This window comes from Hyperolius riggenbachi, chromosome 2 (assembly GCF_040937935.1).
Source record: "Hyperolius riggenbachi isolate aHypRig1 chromosome 2, aHypRig1.pri, whole genome shotgun sequence".
NCBI lineage: Eukaryota > Metazoa > Chordata > Amphibia > Anura > Hyperoliidae > Hyperolius > Hyperolius riggenbachi.
In genome coordinates this window covers 25575804-25595359 of record NC_090647.1, presented here as the reverse complement: position 1 = coordinate 25595359, position 19556 = coordinate 25575804, and the positions used below count along the sequence as shown (strand labels likewise).

Below are 19556 nucleotides of genomic sequence, written 5' to 3'. Positions count from 1 at the left end.
TTTGCATTCAATTCAGATGCAAATCATATGCAAATCTGCTACTACTTATCATGCAAACAGGAAACTCAGGAGGAGTTGCTGGGAGCAGCTAACCTGATAGTTATATACTTGCAGAGTTAAGAAAAAAGTAGGGGGAAGGCTGCGCATCCCTAAACACATGTTGCAATTGAATGGTTAATCACATAGGCATACACCGCCTCTATTAGACTGAAAAATGCATGCCCTGCATCCAAGACAATGCTAACATTTATTACACTAGGAGGAACTTTAGCTTCCAATATGGTTTGCATGCAAAGTATAAAGTACTAGACACTTGCGCCACGGTGAGGCAAACCTCCGGGCAAGTGACCTAACCTAAATTTAAAACCTTGGGAGCAGCTAAGCAAAAAAAATGTGTAACTTAGTTTGATTTGTCACTGCTCACCACTCCCTCTAGTGCTCAACATTTCGATCTCCTCACGTCACATTTAATCACAACACTCAAGAGGAGAAGCAATCACTAGAGTAAGAGGTAAGTGGCGACAGGAGGTGAAACAGTGTAAACTCCAGTGGAGAAGGTGAGAGAAGCATTGCTTCTGCTTCACCCATACTGTCCATAGACTGACATGGGGAGGCCCAGCATGGGGGCCATTAACACACCGAGGACAGCTATATTAGGGAGGTAGAAGGAAACTACAAGACACCAGGAAAGCTCCATTAGGGAGTGAGAAGGGAGATTATTAGATACAAGAGAAACTTCATTGCAGAGGGAGAGGGGAAACTACTAGACACCAGGGAAGCTTTACTGGGGAGGGAGGGGGTAAACCACAAGTTACCAGGGAAGCTTTATTATGGAGGGAGGAAGAAGCACTAGGCACCAGGAAAACTTTATTGGAGAGCAAGGTGGGGAGCCACTAGACACCAGGGAAGATATTTATTATTTATTTATTGTATTTATAAAGCGCCAACATATTACGCAGTGCTGGACAATAAATAGGGATACATACAATATTTAGGGGTGACATACAGCAAAATGACAATACATGAATACAAGAAAGACCAGATCATGCAGCACAGTATGAGTACAAGGAAATGCTTAGTCACTGGAGGGGAGCATGGAGATTAGGCAGGTTAGGTTCACTCAGATGCATAGCATGGGTGCACAGTAATGGAGGTGCATGATCAGGTAGGACACAAATGGAGGAGGACCCTGCCCAAAGGCTTACAATCTAGAGGGAGAGGTAGGGACACGAAAGGTAGGGGACCAGAGTTCAGCTGTGGGTTTAGAGCACTTGTGAGGGGTGGTAGGCCAGAGTGAAAAGGTGAGTTTTGAGGGCCTTCTTGAAGATGTTGAAGGAGGGGGCTGCTCTAATTGGTGGAGCTAGGGAGTTCCATAGTGTAAGAGCAGCATTTGAGATGCGGGGGGCGGTTAGGCGAAGTTCATTGGAAGAGCGGAGTGAGCGGCTAGGTGTGTACCTCTGAGTAAGATCGGAAATGTAGGTTGGACAGGTTTTGTGGACAGATTTGTAGGTCAGACACAGTATCTTGAATCTGATTCTGGACTGGATGGGAAGCCAGTGGAGGTATTCAAGGAGGGGATCCGCCGTGGTGGAGCGATGGGAGCAGATATATATGGAAAAGGAGAAACCACTATACACTAGGGAAGATGTTTTTTTTTTTTGGGGGGGGGGGGGTAATAAAGGGAAGATATATTGGGGAGGAGGTAAACCAAAAGAAAACAGGGATGAAAAGTTGGGGATGGGAGGGATAAGCACTAGACACCAGGAAAACCATATAGGGGAGGAAGGGGGGAACCACTAGACACCAGGGAATTGTATATGGAACAGAGGACCACTAGACACCAGGGCAGGGAACTGTATAGGGGTGGGAGAGGGGACCACTAGAAAGTAGGGAGCTGTATGGGGGGGGGGGTCACATGTAACATTTGAGCAAGGCTAAAGGTGTGGTAGGCATAGGTCTTAGTGCCCCTTTTTCCTGGTTCCAAAAGTAGGGTAGTATGCTTTACTTGTTGCATTGCACCCTCTACTGGTGGAAGAATGGCTAGAAAATGAATTATGTAAGTTCCATTCGTTGGTCCTCACTTACCTTGCTTTTTCTTTTTCAGAAAAGCCAGCAGAAAAGATTATCTCAGCCTTTCCCTGTTAAAATAATTATGTAACTACTGGATTCCAAGAATAAGACATCCACTCTCATTATCCTCATTCTGCTGCCAACAATGGCGTCTGCAGATCTCAGCCAGGAGCTGAAGTGTTTGCTCTGTCTGAATATTGATACAGATTCTGTAATCCTGAGATGTGGTCACAACTTCTGCCGGGGCTGTATTGATCGTGTGCTGGATACACAGGAGGGGTCTGGAGGTTATTCCTGTCCTGAATGTAGAGAGCAGTTTATGAAGCGGCCGACACTGCAGAGGAACATTGCTCTGAGGAAGATAGCAGAGAGTTTCCTCTCTACTCAGCCAGATCAGGAGGAGGCCGGAGTCTTCTGTACTTACTGTATTCACTCTGCTGTACCGGCTGTTATGTCCTGTCTGCGGTGTGATGCTTCTCTGTGTGATAATCACCTGAGAGTCCACAGCAAGGCACCGCAACACGTTTTATGTGACCCCAACACTTCCCTGGAGAACAGGATATGCTCCATCCATAAGCATATCCTGGAGTATTACTGCACTGAGGATGCTGCCTGTATCTGTGTGTACTGCAGGCTGGATGGAGAACATCGGGGACATCAAGTGGAGATGCTGGATGAGGCCTCTGAGAAGAAGAAGAAGAAGATGACAAATGATCTTCAGAAACTGATGGCAGAGACAGAGGAGGCTGAGAAAAGAGTCCAGAGTCTGGAGAAGCGCAGGAGAAAAGCACAAGAAACAGCAGACGGTGAAACAGAGCAAGTCACTGCCTTAATTAGAGATCTCAGGAGAAGGTTGGATGACCTTGAGCAGAGAGTCCTGAGTGACATCACCAGGCAGGCACAGCAAGTGTCACAGTGGTATAGTGATGTCATTCAGCAGCTGGAAATAAAGAAGGAGGAGCTGTCCAGGAAGATGCGTCACATTGAGGAGCTGTGTAACATGACTGATCCACTGACTGTCTTACAGGAATCAGACACAGGTGGCTTGTGTGACACGGAGGACAGAGAGAGACATGATAAACAGCTCCATGATGGAGGGGATCTGGATATGGCCGCCATCTCACACACATTACACACAGGACTATCTGATATCATGTCTGGGGTAATTGTGCAGAAACATACAGACACACAGGCCTATCCACATTCTAGTACTGTGGACACATACAAACTACATCACCAACCCATCCCAACCATACAATACACACAACTCCAGGATGGGGAGCCAATAATTCAGACTAACATCATGCACATATTACAAACAGGACTATCTGACATCATGTCTTGGGTAATTGTGCACAAACATACAAAGACACAGGGCACTCCACATTCCTGGCCACTCCCCCAACCCACCCCCACCACACAACACACACAGCGCCAGACTGGGGAGGCAAATCTTGCAGCTGTACAGCAGATATCAGGGCTGGCAGGGTATGGAGATATATTACTGGATGTAAACACAGCTAATAATAATCTACATATATCAGATGACAGGAAAACTGCATCCAGGGCAGACAGCCAAAATCGCCCAGAAACACCAGAGAGATTCCAATATTCCCCTCAGGTGTTGAGCAGCCAGAGATTCTCCTCAGGGCGACATTACTGGGAAGTGGATGTTGGGGGATCAGATCACTGGTCAGTCGGGATGTGTTACCCCACTGTAGACAGGAGAGGAGGCAAGTTTGATGTTGGATCTAATAACAAGTCCTGGTGTTTGGAGATGTGGGGTAATAAGTATTCAGTAAAACATGGCAAAGATACGATCCAGTTACCTGACAAGATCTCCAGCAAGAGAGTCAGGATATGTCTGGATTATGAGGCCGGGGAGATCTCATTTTATGCCCTGTGTTACCCAATTAGACACCTCCACACCTTCACTGCCTACTTTATTGAACCCCTCCATGCTGGGTTATGTGTATGGGCAGGTTTTATAAGAATATTTGGGGGGAATCAGGAGAGGTGAGAAATCCACCCACTGGTGACATCACAGGGAAATAGATCCACCCACTGGTGACGTCACAGGGAAATAATTGTGACTGAACCGTTGTCCAGCCAATGCTAGCTGTCTGAATTTCTGCTGCATTCAAATTTCTATAAAATTGGATCAAAGCTAAACTAAATTCAAAATAAACTTTTAAATAATATCTATAGAAGTAAATTAAACAGAACTTACCTGGAGTCCCATATTCTTATTTTGGGTTTAAGGGCTGAAAATGTTAGCTTGAAATCTGAGTCTTGTTTAATATTGCACTTACTTTGCCATTGTTTACTTATATCACATCCTGCTATAATAAAAAGTTTTCACAGCCATACGCAGATTTTATATCTTCTATTAGGTTTCAGAAGAATTTCTGGTGCCAAATATCTGATCGATATCTGCCTTTCCCATGATTGCTAACTCGGAAAATAAGCCAGCATTTAAAGGGATACTTAAGCCGGTTAAAAAAAAAAAAAAAAAAGAGAGAGATTTACTTGCCTTGGGCTTCTACCAGCCCCCTGCAGCCGACCTGTGCCTGCGCAGCCACTCACCAATGCTCCGTTCTCCTGCCACAGGATACGCGTGGCCACAGCAGCGCAGACGCAGTGGCCTGATGACTCTTAGTCGGCGAAAGCTATAAGAATCCACGGTGGGAGACTGCTGCATCGGTGAGTGGCTGCGCGGGACAGGACAGCTGCAGGGGGCTGGTAGAAGCCCCAGGTAAGTGAATCTGTTCTTTTTAGTTGGCTTAAAGAGAATCTGTACTGTCTTATTTGTACCATAAAAAACATACCAATCGAGTCACTGTGATCTCCTGGATACCTCTTTGCCGTTTCCGCCGCTCCCCGCTGCGATCCTGGCTTTTAATCACCAGTATTAGACAGTGTTTGCAAGCAGTGTTTGTGTATATATATATATATATATATATATATATATATTTTATTTTATTTTTGTTACAGTATACTACAAGTTTTTATTACATAGTGAATTATCTGCACTCCAGTCAGGGATTTTCACAGTTTCTCAGCATGGGCAGCTCCCTCCCCCCTCAGACAAGCTGAAATTAAAGAGCAGAGACCCTGTCTGTGACTAATAAACAAAGCACACACACAGAGCCTGCAGGAGGCATGGAGGGGGCATGCATAACTTCTCCCTATCATAGCAGAGGCAGTGCATTCCTCTCTGGGTTGACAAAGCTTGACAAAGAAAAGAAGATTATATTACAGAGACAGTGCAACTAGAAAATGCTGCAGCAATCCAGAGCACATTAAAACAGGTATAGGAACTTATAGGATAGAAGAAATAGGGCTGAATATTTTTAAAGAGACACTGAAGTCTTGTTTTTTTACCTTATTTTCTTATTCAGCCTTCCTTAGCATTAAATTCTAAGCTGAATCGCCGCATCTCCGCAGCAGAATGAGTTATTTATAGCCTTGAAATAGCCCAGCAAATTTCTACGATTTTGGAAGTCGTAGATTTGTCTGCCTGGTAGAGGCAGAGCTTTGCGCAGTAGCTCTGTCTCTTATCCAGTCAATCTCCTCCAAACTCCACCTCTCCCCGCCCCTCTCAGTGAAAGAAGACTAAGAGGGTGGGGAGAGGCGGAGATTGACTGGAGTAGAGGCAGAGCTATAGCACAAAGCTCTGCCAACCAGGAAGCTGAATAATGCAAGCCCTGGAACTTTGCTGGGAAATTTCAGGGCTATAAATAACTTGTTCTGCTGCGGTAATGCAGCGATTCAGCTTAGAATTTAAAGCTGAAAAAGGCTGAATAAGAAAATAAGGTAAAAAACAAGAAGTCAATGTCTCTTTAAGTATCCCTTTAAAGTGTTGTAATCATAAATTGGACATAGTGAGCCCAGAACTTTTCTATAACAGTGCATTAAAGATTGATGGTACCTTGAGATAAATTGCAGCACTCCATATTTGATGTTATATAAAAATATATTGCTTTTATACAACATATATACAAAAATATGAACAGTTTCAAGTGGCAGTTCCATTTAACGATATTCCATCTGATCAGGCTTTTATTGTCGAACAACCAGGATTCTTAGTACATTCTAAAAGAATTTATAACAATTCTATTATGTAGAATAGGATTAAAGCGAGTCTGAAACAAAATTTAAAATAAAAAAATAAACATTTACATACCTCCCAACTTTTTGAGATGAGAAAGAGGGACACTTAAGCCACGCCCCTGCCACTCCCCAGATCATTCCCCTGTCACACCCCTAGTCACGCATATCATAAAGATTTAATAAGAAAAATGTGTTGTTTTATAATTCAACCCACACTGGTACTTTTTATCATGGTTAATTTCCCTTCGTATTATCATTTTAAAATAAGTAATATATCAATTTAAAGGATGGGAATAGAGTTTAGAGTCAATCAAACGCATTTTTAGTAGAGAAATATATATATTTACATAGAAAGAGGTACAAAGTCCTGAAAGAGGGACAAATGGGAGGGAAAGAGGATCAGGGCTCCCAAAGAGGGACTGTCCCTCCAAAAGAGGGACAGTTGGGAGCTATGCACTTACCTAAGGAGAGAGAAGTCTCTGGGTCCTGTAGAGGTCTCCATTTCTCCTCCCAGTTCCTGTGTCCCCTAGCTGGCTCCTCCGTTAGCAGTCTACGGCCCATAGGATGTAGACTGCTTTCCTCTGCTTCGGTGGGGCCTCAGCAGTCTTCTGACGAGGCCGCTCCACAGCAAGCGCCCTCTCTCACACACACTTTTGCATACGCAGTACAGAGCCGTCGGTCTAAGGAAGCCCGAGTGCTTCCGAAGACTGCCGAAGTTTCCTGCGGTGGGGGACATAAACCAAGAAGCCTGTGGGGGAAAGAGTAGACTGGGAGGAGAATAGCAAGGCTCTACAGGACCCAGAGGCTTCCCTCTCCTTAGGTAAGTATCTGTATTTTTTCTTTTAAAGCGGTATCGTCACCATAAAAATCAAATTTCAACAGCAACTGGTCTGAGTGTATTAAGTGATAAAGATGCTAATCCTGCATTCAAAACTTTCAAAACGTTTTCTGCTGTTATGATTTGGAGTTATCATATACCTTAGGAGCACTGGCTCTTTAGTAGTCGGTGCCAAAGAATTGCATGCTGGGGGTTCTTTTTATCTATAATATATTCCTTCTCTTCCCTTTATTTTCCTGCCAGCTGCTTATCTGAAACCTAATCCCCTACTCACTTGTGTTTACAAGCAAGGCTGAGGTGACTTAGTGATTGGAGGAGACTAGAAAAAAAGTAAAGGGCAGAAATGACATCACGAGTTAGCCTTAACTGTGGGCAAAAGACATGGCCCCCACCACTAACAGAATTCTCGTCACTTACTATATAACATTCACTGAAATCAAAACGTGGACAGTGTAATACATGTGTTATGTAAGTAGATCAAGTATGTATCTAATTATAGATGTGTTTTTTTCCCTGGCATCGTATGGCTGATCCTACTGCTTTAAAGACAAACCGTAACCCAGGATTGAACGTCATCCCAATCAGTAGCTGATACCCCCTTTCCCATGAGAAATCTTTTCCTTTTTTCAAACGGATCATCATTCGGTATGGCTGATATTGTGGTGAAACCCCTCCCACAGTGTGCTGTCAGAACCATGGTGCTGACATGACACTGTGCGGAGTCTTGTTGCAGCTGTTTTCAACTTCCAAAAATGCATCATCTCTTTCCAGCAACATCACCTGCCAGCAGTAAAAATGTTGCCATGCGATAAATGTCAGAATGTACTTCAGGGAGAGGAAAGATTTTACAATGGGCAAACACTGACTAAATCATTTATACATAATTATTGTACAAACTAAGCACTGTTTTCATTACGTTATTTTCCCTGGAGTTCCTCTTTAAATTTCTCTTCAGACTTGCTTTAAAATAGTCTCAGCTATACTATAAGCTGTGTCAGAAGGCTGAGTAAAAAAATGACAGAAAAATAATGTCTAACAGAACTTCAGGCCCCTTTTACACTGGGACGTTTTTATTTTAGTGAGTTACCCTTTTTTACTACAGGGTGATGCTAGGGCCAGGGGCGTAACTACAAATCTCTGGCTCCCCCCTTGTATGTACCCCCCCCCCAGAGAAATAACGGTGTCACTTCTCCCCTTTGCATCCATATTACTAGAATGCCATATGCATGCAGAATTAAGCCATTATTTATCCGCTAACTCTCTTGCTTTATCAGTTCCAATCTGGCTTTCACTCCAACCACTTCACAGAAACACCGTTTACTAAAGAGGCCAATGCTCTTCTTACAGCTAAATCTGAAGTCCATCATTTCATTATCATCCTTCTTAATTTGCCTTCAGTGTTTGATACTTGACCACATCTCACTCCTACTGATACCTTTATCTGTAGGTATAAAGGACCTCACTCCCTCCTTAAAGCGGTATTAAACTCTGACATAATATTCAATAAAAATGTGTTCTCTTACTTTTTATAACCCATACCGTTATCATATTTGCTTTTGTGCACAAGTATTATTATTCATTTAGAAATGATACGTTCCCAAAGTTCAGTTTATGTACTCTGAAAGCCTTTTATTCATAACTGGTGTATTTATATTGTAATGCACCCAGTAATGATTTCTAAACAGTGTTTCGGTACAGGACACAATAGCAGAAGTTTCTGCACAGTCAGAGAATGTTTACTTAATTGTAGCAAGTGAAGAGTGTAAACATAAGATAAGGTTATCACAAGTTCCGATGCAGATCTTCCTGGAGGAGAAAAAGTAAGTTTTGTGATTTAACCCGTTGAATGCTGTTCTACTAAAGAAAAAAAATGTGTTAGTATGTTATATGCTGTAAATAATCTTTTAGAGCAAAGAAGAAATGCTGGGTTACATACCACAATATATACCTATCTCTCTGGAAGATATTTCACAGTCTCTTACTCAGATCAGATCTCCTCTCCACAACCTGTGTCTGTGGGAGTACCTCAAGGCTCTGTCCTTGGCCCCTTTCTCTTTTCTATCTACATGCATAGTTTTGGCAACTTCAATGGGCGCATCCCTACAAATTTGCCTCAGGCAGAAAAAAGCCTAGGACTGGACCTGGCTATGCCAATGGCTCTTTACCCTTTTTTGCACTTTGCTATACATTGTGTTCACCATGTTACATTTGTCTCTGTAATTACTACAATGTTAATGTACCCATGTCAATATTTTGTGTATGCCATTGTCTGTATTATCATGTACCCCATGTTTGAGCCTTACTCTGTACAATGCCAAGGAATTTGTTGGCATTTTATAAATTATTAATAATACATTACCATGATTAAAAGCTCAGCTGACATCTGGCTTGTTGCCCCAAGTTCAGGAACCTTCCTAGGGGACTTGCCAAGTATCACCTTTTATTCTGCAAGTTCAATTTTTTACTTTTTCCCCCCAAAATTCTACTTTGATACTTAATGGCCCTTGTTCAATTCACTTTTATTCTCCCAGGTGATATTTTCACACCTTATAAATAAAATGCCTTTTTCAGCCACCAGCAAACCAGAAAATACACAGAATAATTTTGACAGTACTGGAGTAGAATGGAAGATGAATAATTACCTCCTAGAGGAAAAATTAAGAGAAAAAGGGCATTGAATCAGGCCCAATATTTTATTTTTCTGTCTCCAAGTCCAATTACTTGAGGAAATATTAAGCGATCTTCATGGCCAACCAGACTTGGGTCACTGAATTTCTCCTCCTGGGGTTTACAGGACTTCCGGCACAATACAATACGATGATTGCTTTTATCATGTTCATTGTTTACATGGTGTCGTGTTGTGCCAACAGTGCTGTGATAAGCTTGATCTCATTGAAAAAATTCTACACCAGCCGATGTATTTTCTGATGGGTCTTCTGTCTCTCTCTGACCTGATTTCAGACACAGCAACTTTGCCTAAAATGATCACCAAGTATTGGGTGGACGATGGTTTCATTTCATACCCTGGATGCTTACTCCAGATGTTCTTCTTTCATACCTTCAATGTTCTGGATTTCTGGATTCCATAGTCATCATGCTCATGTCTCTTGATCGATACGTTGCCATTTGCAAACCACTAAGGTATCGCGTTATCTTTACCACCAAATTTCTTTCTATGCTTTGTTTCGTTGCCATACTTTTTTCAGCTTCTATAGGTCTATACTGCACAGTCTACACCCTGCTGCTTACGTATTGTGGTCCAAATAAAATCGAGTACATTATTTGTGCAGCAGGTTACGTCATGGAGCTATCTTGTGTAGATTTCCATAAAGCAAGACAAAATATATCTATTGTAGGCATTGGTGTTCACATGGCTTTGTTAAGCTTTATTGTGTTTTCTTATGCCGTCATCATTTCTAAGCTATGTACAACCGTCCAGCCGGTGAGGTGGAAAAGGGTATTTTACACCTGTTCCACCCATTGGCTTGTCATTGTCTTGTACATCATCCCACGTGTAGCCATGTATTCCTACAACGGAGTTCTGCTCAATCCTAAATCTGATGTCTTACTTGTGTTCCTGTACACATATATACCACACATTTCCAGCCCTATAATATTTTGTCTACGAATGGAAGAAGTGAAAAGGATCATGGGAAGTGTTTTAAAAAAAAACACAAAGCCTAAGCAGGGCCTGGACACTAATTAAGGTGCACACATTATGTATCAGTTCTGGACAATGAACCAAACAAACCATTCTTTTGTGCCAATGTAAGCTTAGGCCGGCTTCACACTGCATATTGGCGTCAGCGCCGCACCGCCAAAATCTGGCCTCTGGCCTGCAGGGAATACCGCTTTACTATCCTCTTCTTCCTAAGTTTATTGTAGCTGTGATAAACAGAATAGACAGAATCAGTGCTGGGCGTAATGGAAAAAACTACGCTTACGGATCATTACGCGTAATTTTACGCTATTACGCATTACGGAATTACGCTTACGGCGTAGATATATATTTACGGTTCATGTCTGTAATTACGCATAGCCCTTACGCAATTACGGGTAAGAATACCGTAATGCAGGTTGTTACGTTATTGCCTTACGCGTAATTTCCTATTAGCAATTAATGCGGTCATGCTCCCAAGCGGAAAAGTTGACGCATGGATCAATGTTAGGTAGCTGCCGACTTTAAGGGTTAATAGCAAAGCCCCCTTAATTGCTTAGAGCCTCAAATTTGGAGAATATATTAAGGAGATCAGAAGGAATAAGAGGAAAAAAATTTTTTTCAAAAAGACCTTATAGTTTTTGAGAAAATCGATGTTAAAGTGTCAAAGGAAAAATATATACATTTAAAAACCCGCCGACTTTAACGGTTAATAGCAAAGCCTGCTTAAAATTTAGGAACACCAAATTCCCAGGGTATATTAAGGAGATCAGTGGGAATAAGAGGAATTTTTTTTTTTTTCAAAAAGACCTTATAGTTTTTGAGAAAATCGATTTTTAAGTTTCAAGGGCAAAAATGTCTGTTAAATGCGGAAAATGTCAGTTTTTTTTGCACAGGTAACAATAGTGTTTTATTTTCATAGATTCCCCCAAGTGGGAAGAGTTTTACTTACTTCGTTCTGAGTGTGGGAAATATTTAAAAAAAAACGACGTGGGGTCCCCCCTCCCAGACCTCTTTAACCCCTTGTCCCCCATGCAGGCTGGGATAGCCAGAATGCGGAGCACCGGCCGCGTGGGGCTCCGCACCCTGACTATACCAGCCCGCATGGTCCATGGATTGGCGGGTCTCGGAAGGGGAGGGGCAGCCAAGCTTTCCCCTCCCCCTCCGAGCTCTTGTCCAATCCAAGGACAAGGGGCTCTTCTCCACCTCCGATGGGCGGTGGAGGTGGAGGCCGCGATTTCCTGGGGGGGGGGGTTCATGGTGGCATCTGGGAGTCCTCTTTAAAAAGGGGTCCCCCAGATGCCCACCCCCCCTCCCAGGAGAAATGAGTATAGGGGTACTTGTACCCCTTACCCATTTCCTTTAAGAGTTAAAAGTAAATAAACACACAAACACTTAGAAAAAGTATTTTAATTGAACAAAAAACATAACCACGAAAAAAGTCCTTTAATATTCTTAATTAACCATTCATACTTACCTGTCCCTTTAAAAGCCAGTTCCCACGCAATATCCCTGGAAATTGGCTAATCAGTTACAATGTAACAAAGTTGTTACAATGTAACAACTTTGTTACTTTGTAACTCCACCGCACCCGACGTCACTCGCCGCTCAGCCGCCGCATACACTTACGCTAAGTCCCCGCCGGCTCCCGCCATCCACTCCGCCCACACCTGTCACCCATATACATGCTGGCACCCAGGGGTATTAAAGGACTTTTTTCGTGGTTATGTTTTTTGTTCAATTAAAATACTTTTTCTAAGTGTTTGTGTGTTTATTTACTTTTAACTCTTAAAGGAAATGGGTAATTTCTCCTGGGAGGGGGGGTGGGCATCTGGGGACCCCTTTTTAAAGGGGACTCCCAGATGCCACCATGAACCCCCCCCCCCCCGCAGGAAATCGCGGACTCCACCTCCACCGCCCATCGGAGGTGGAGAAGAGCCCCTTGTCCTTGGATTGGACAAGGGCTCGGAGGGGGAGGGGAAAGCTTGGCTGCCCCTCCCCTTCCGAGACCCCCCAATCCATGGACCATGCGGGCTGGTATAGTCAGGGTGCGGAGCCCCACGCGGCCGGTGCTCCGCATTCTGGCTATCCCAGCCTGCATGGGGGACAAGGAGTTAAAGAGGTCTGGGAGGGGGGACCCCACGTCGTTTTTTTAAATATTTCCCACACTCAGAACGAAGTAAGTTAAACTCTTCCCACTTGGGGGAATCTATGAAAATAAAACACTATTGTTACCTGTGCAAAAAAACCTGACATTTTCCGCATTTAAAAGACATTTTTGCCCTTAAAACTTAAAAATCGATTTTCTCAAAAACTATAAGGTCTTTTTGAAAAAAAAAAATTTCCTCTTATTCCCACTGATCCCCTTAATATACCCTGGGAATTTGGTGTTCCTAAATTTTAAGCAGGCTTTGCTATTAACCGTTAAAGTCGGCGGGTTTTTAAATGTATATATTTTCCCTTTGAAATTTTAACATCGATTTTCTCAAAAACTATAAGGTCTTTTTGAAAAAAAAAAAATCCTCTTATTCCTTTTGATCTCCTCAATATATTCTCCAAATTTGAGACTCTTAGCACTTAAGAGGGCTTTGCTATTAACCCTTAAAGTCGGCGGCTTTTTTAGATTATACAGGAGCGTAATATTACGCGATTACGGCAGACTGTGTAATTTCAATAGGAGTTTACTGTCTTACGCGTAATTTGTTACGCGTAATAACGTAACCTACGGTCTACGCGTAATTAATTACGTGTAATACCGTAACCTTACACGTAACGCTTACGGTGCATTTGTAGTGAATTACGATGCGTAATTACGCTAATGCGTAATTTCGGCCCAGCACTGGACAGAATAACAACAAAATCATACTCAGAAGCCCAAGTGCCCCAAAGTCAGAGCTTGACTTATTACTTGGTGGCAAAACCCTTGCTGGCAATCACAAAGGTCAGATATTTCTTGCAGTTGGACACCAGGTTTGCACACATCTTGATTTGGCAACTCGAACTGTCAGCTCCCTCCACGGATTTGATTTTCTATTGGATTAAGGTCTAGAGCAGGCATGGGCAAACTTGGCCCTCCAGCTGTTAAGGAACTACAAGTCCCACAATGCATTGCAGGAGTCTGACAGGCACAGTCATGACTTATAAAGGCAAATGCATTGTGGGACTTGTAGTTCCGTAACAGCTGGAGGGCCGAGTTTGCCCATGCCTGGTCTAGAGACTGGCTAGGCCACTCCAGAACCTTTCATGTGCTTCTTGTTCAGCCACTCCTTTTTGGCCTTGGCCATGTGTTTTGGGTCATTTTACTGCATGAATTCATGGCCCATTTTCAATACTGTGGTTGAGGGAAGCAGGTGCTCACCCAAGATTTAATAGACGATTGTCACTTCAATGCTGCGAATGTGTCCTCTCCTCTCACCTTAGAAGAAAAACACCCACAAAGCATAATGTGTCTCCATGTATGATGGTGGGGAGGTTGTTCTTGGGGTCTTCAGGTTTTCAACATATTTCTACCAACTTAGAACCAATCCACCAAATCTGATTGGTGAGAGATCTGTTGCCTGCCGACACAACAGCAGACTAATTCCCAAGAGATTTCAGCATGAGAGCTTTCTGGATTTGGCCTTGTGAGGCCGCATCCGCCAACTGCCTCGCTGCTTCCCTAATGTAAATGTGCTCCCCTGCCCATGCATTTAATACTTTACCTGTCTGCTGTCTCCCGCTGTGGTCCTTATTTATCTTTCGCATTGTGCCGGGGCTTCCAACATAAAGCATGCGGATCGTGTGACGTCACATGCCACGTGCTTTACAGGAGCCCAACGGCAATGCAGATGATGGGGACCACAGCGGGAGCTGACACACTGACAGTGGCAGGTAATGTATGAAATGCACAGGTTGGGGGCACTTTTGCATTAGGGAAAACAGCACTGGGGGTTCCATTGTGTTCTTCGCCTATCCCGATATTGCATGCTGTTACCGCAGCTCACCCAGTCGACCACAACACCAGACATCTTGCAGCATGTCCGATTGATACATTCTATCACTTTCCAGCTAAAATTGGTCAAATCTTAGATCAGGCATGCTTGTAGCAGCACCGATTTTCATCCGAACCAATAATAATTATCGAATCAGATGCTCGATCACCTGCCTAGTGAAGTGATGTATGGGCACCTTCATCCTTAGTCTCCTGATGCTGCTTGTTGTCTTGTGGGTGGTAAGCGATTCTGAACTGTGCATGTGCATTTTCCAAAGGGAGGGGGACCTTGAGAACAACGAGCAGCATGAGGTGTCTAAGGATAAGGTCATCTAACCCACCATGGAATGCAGGGGCGTAGCAATAGCCATAGCAGCCATAGCAGCTGCTATGGGGTCCTGGAGCATAGGGAGCCCAGGTGGTACTTAATGTATTCTCCATTAACTTTCTTTCCTCAACCCTCAAACTTTGCCTCAGTGCCCATGAGCTATGTGCAGTGTTGCTTTCATGAGAATGTAAAACGCCCTATTAACTAATATCCATAGAGTAGGGGCAGGTGGCATTGCTGTAAAGTGCTTGCACCTGATGGCCCCATAAAAAAATTTGCTATGGGGCTCACGATCTCTAGCTACGCCACTGATGGGATGGATGCAATTGTCTCCCCCCCCCCCCCCCATGATTTAGGGGTACTTTAAGTCTTCACCATTCTGCTCAAGAAAAGCTGAAAAGGGTGTTCAACATTGCTATAAATAAAACACTTAACTTTCTTTATAATATACATCTTTATAATAACCAGGATGATTTTTTGTTTTACAAAAACAAAATCAACAGATTAATAGACAGCTGGTTAAATATATATATATATATATATATATATATTTATTTATTTATTTTATTTATTTATTTGAATTTTAGCTGGTTAAATATTGTAGTTAGATACATATGTATAATAAGTATAATTAGTACATAGACCACCCCTCTGTAGAGCAATACATACAGCAAGGGACCAATATCAAGAGTGAGGGTTTGACAGGTCAGTGCTAGATCCAACACAGCAGGATTTATAAAATGTAGCTTTTCATCATCAGCTTAAAATTGGTCAATACATATAACAAATTATATAAAAAGTCCATATGTCAGCAGTTGGGTTTGATATTTTATACCAAAACAATGCCTAATGCGTGTTCTGCAATCTTTAGAATGGTCACTTCTTCAGAGGCAAAGTGTTGAAGTTTCAATAGTCTTGACAACAGGTTTATAAAAACATAGTATTGTATATTCGCGTTAAAATATGCATCAAGCATCCTTTTCATCTAACCAGTAGGCAAAGTCTGATCTTAATGTTTGTTCAGGGTTTATGGCGAAACGTATTAGTAGTGATGTCATAATCAGCTTATTGCGATAACGCAACATAATTACACCTATAGGTAATTGCGATTTGTTAATTTAATCGATTTTGCATAATCATTCGTAATTTCGCATTCATTTTCGCATAATTTTCACATAATTTCATGCCGATTTTGGCATTCACCAATGTGAAAGTTTAAAAACATTTTTTTTTTTGCAATTTCAAAATAGATTTTTTTCAAAAACTTCAAGGTTGTATTTGAAAAAAAAAATAGTTGGTTTTTTTTGCCTTGTAGCCACTATTCTACTTAACATATGTACCAATGTTGGTGGCAATACATGGGGGCTTTGCTATTAACAGCTAAAGTCGGTATGAAATTACGGAAAAATTTACGCAAAATTACAAATGATAGCAATTACAGAGTAAATGAATTACAATGTTTCCCGAAATTTTGCATTGTAATTGCGAATTTCAATGTGAAATTACGCCTATGTGAAATTCATGCTCATCACTGAGTATCAGAGGCAGGAGATCAGCAGAGCAGCCAGGTAAACTGCATTGTTTTAAAAGGAAATACATATGGCAGCCTCCAGATCTCTCAAAGCTCAGTAGTCCTTTAAGGCCTGTGTGATCTTGAAGAAGAAATATCACAATACCAGAATTAAGAATTTGGCTGGGATTTTTTTTCCACTCCAACTACCCCTTCTGGGGAGCATTTCTTAATATAATGTTTATTTTTCCAGGCTTCGTATGAAGTTCACAGTAACACCTAATGACAATAATAATAATCCGAACATTTGTATAGCGCTTTTCTCCTGTCGGACTCAAAGCGCTCAAGAGCTGCAGCCACTGGGACGCGCTCAAGAGGCCACCCTGCAGCGTTAGGGAGTCTTGCCTTGAACTCCTTACTAAATAGGCACCCTACCCAGGATTTGAACCCTGGTCGCCTATGTCAAAGGCAGTGCCCTTAACCAGTTTACTGTCCAGCCACTGCATCGAAATCATTTATCCAGCACGGTGTTTGTTATTACCTTATTTTTTTCTGAAAACAATCCGCAAAGTCTGTGCGATTTTCTTTGTCCTGAGAAAATATATGATTGGGCTGGCGACATGAGGCACGAAGGTATACAGGGCGAGGAGCAATATATTAATAGAGCTTTTAATCGTTATTAATGGGATATATGTAACTATGTAGACAAAAACTCGGGGTATAAAGTACAAAGCAATGACAAGAAGATGCGTGGCACAAGTGTAAAATGCCTTCTGCCAGTTTTCGGCACTGGTTGATGAGGAGATCTCTTTAACTATTAAAATGTAGGAAACGATAATTAGAGCTAGACAACCAAGTAGCACCACCAGGGCGAGCGTGAAGGCCGTCACTCTAAGAGAGGACACGTCAGTACAGGAGAGCGCCGATATCGTACTGTGAGTGCAGAACAAAGAGTTGATGTTCTGGCCACACAGAGGTATCGTTGATATCCTGACAGCGACAGTTATGACAGTGGGTGGGGCCAAGATTACCCAACACAAGCCACAAGCCATGATCATGAACTCAACGTTCATCATGAAGGCATATCTCAGAGGTTGGCAAATGGCAATGTATCGATCAATGGCCATAAGGAGAAGGAGATAGGAGTCTTGAGTTCCAAAATAATGAACACAGAACATCTGGAAGATGCACACACTGACGGTCATGTTGGAATCGTCAAACCAATACTTGGCAAGGAGCTTTGGTAGCGTCACAGTGTCAAACAATAGATCAGAAGCGGCAAGATTGGCTATGACCAGGTACATAGGCTGATGGAGGTGGGTGCTGAAGGTGACCAAAATCATGACAATTCCGTTGGCCATCAGAGAAACAGTGTATACCAGAAAAAATATAGCAGATAGGAAAGAATTGAAGTATTCTGGAACTCCTGGAAATCCAACTAGAACAATTTCAGAGACCGCTGTCCGATTAGGCATTATCTTTACCCAAATGTTGACCTGTAAACCTAATAGAAAATAAAAACAATCATATTATGTAATCAAGGGAGGCCAGCTCCCATTAACCATTTCAGCCTGTGGGTATTTTTCACCTTATGGACGAGAGGAATTTTCACACTTCAGCGCTCCTCCCTTTCATTCCCCAATAACTTTATCATTACTCATCAAAACTAAATGATCCGTACCTTGTTTTTTTACGCCACCAATTAGGCTTTCTTTGAGTAGTTCATTATGTTAAGAATTATTTTATTTTAAATTAATTTTAATGAGAATAATAAGAAAAAAATGGTAAAAAATCATTATTTTCCCAGTTTTAGGCCATTTTAGTTTTAAAATAATACATGCTACCATAATTAAAATCCACACATTTTATTTGCTCATTTGTCCTGGTTATTGCACGTTAAAATTATGTCCCTAGTATAATGTATAGTGACAATATTTTATTTGGAAATAAAGGTGCATTTTTTGTTTTACATCCATTACTAATTTTTAGCCCATAATTTAATAATCATATGCCCTCTTGAAATATATTTTAAAACATTTTATTCCCTAAACACAGTAGATGTGATTTTACTATTTGGCCACAAGATGTCCCCCCTGAGCACTCCCTATTCGTGTACAATAAGCACGCTATAGGAAGTAATGTGTATCTACATTGTAACTAGGGAAGTGATGCAGGCATCAATGGATGCCTGTGATCAGGATGGCCTAGCGGGAATATTAATGAATGGGTTCCCATTCATAAATCTAACGATCGGCGGTGGTAAACAGCGAAAATCAGCGAGTGGGAGGCAGCGCAGTCTGGCAGCGTTTTCCTGCACCATCATCACCCTCCCCACACAGCTCCTCTGAGCCCCCAACCACCTCTTCTGCCCCAACATCAGGCCCCTCATCCTCAAAGTCCTCATAATAATTAGGTTGTTGTTCGCCGACAACAAACTCCTCCATCTCAAACTCCTCTTTGCCTGTCCCCATCATCTCCTTCTCAAACTCTGCCACAACAGCCCTCAACTCGCTCGCGATCCTTGGGGTTAACAGTGAGCTCAGTGAGGGCGGGCTGGCAGTGGCTGCTGGGGTCAATGTGACCTTAAGCGGTGGTGGCGGGCGGCTGCTGCTGCGGAGTGCTGATGGTGGCGGCACTGGTCTCGCTGGAGATCTGGCTGGAACCGGTGGCCTGCTGCTCCACCATCAGTTCCACAACAGCCTGTGCCTGACTGTGGTCAATGGGCCGGTGACATTGACCCACGACAAAGATGAGCGCAACACGCTGCTGTTGCGCCTCTGCTCCCTCCTCCACAACTGTGCTGCCAGTGGGTTCGTGACAAAAAATTGAAAGTTTTTTTTGTTTTTTTAAACTAATAGACAGACAGTAGTAGACTAGAAGATAGGTCACTCAGTCAGTACAAGTCAGTCAGTACAAGTCACGAATGATGACAGGTAGAGGTAGTTCACCAGGGGCAAACCCAGGATTTTCAAGGGAGGGATTCCTGAAAGGTCTCCCTCAGCCACACACAATACTGTATAATCATATGGTAGGACGTCACGCTGGGTACACATAATGCAATTTCCCATC

At 42.6% G+C, this 19556-nt stretch overlaps 2 protein-coding genes across 2 annotated transcripts; one reads left to right on the top strand and one right to left on the bottom strand.

Annotated features, from left to right (window-relative positions):
• The first annotated feature begins 2215 nt into the window (after positions 1–2215).
• On the top strand, positions 2216–8433 carry LOC137544690 (E3 ubiquitin-protein ligase TRIM39-like). The gene is made up of 3 exons (XM_068265786.1): positions 2216–3065; positions 3615–4042; positions 8296–8433. Exons 1-3 carry the CDS (start codon positions 2216–2218, stop codon positions 8431–8433), a joined length of 1416 nt encoding a protein of 471 aa, XP_068121887.1.
• Positions 8434–17029: 8596 nt separating this feature from the next.
• LOC137544689 (olfactory receptor 1E16-like) lies at positions 17030–17962 on the bottom strand. The gene has a single exon (XM_068265785.1). The coding sequence runs from the start codon at positions 17960–17962 to the stop codon at positions 17030–17032; it is 933 nt and encodes a 310-aa protein (XP_068121886.1).
• Between the last annotated feature and the right edge of the window lie 1594 nt (positions 17963–19556).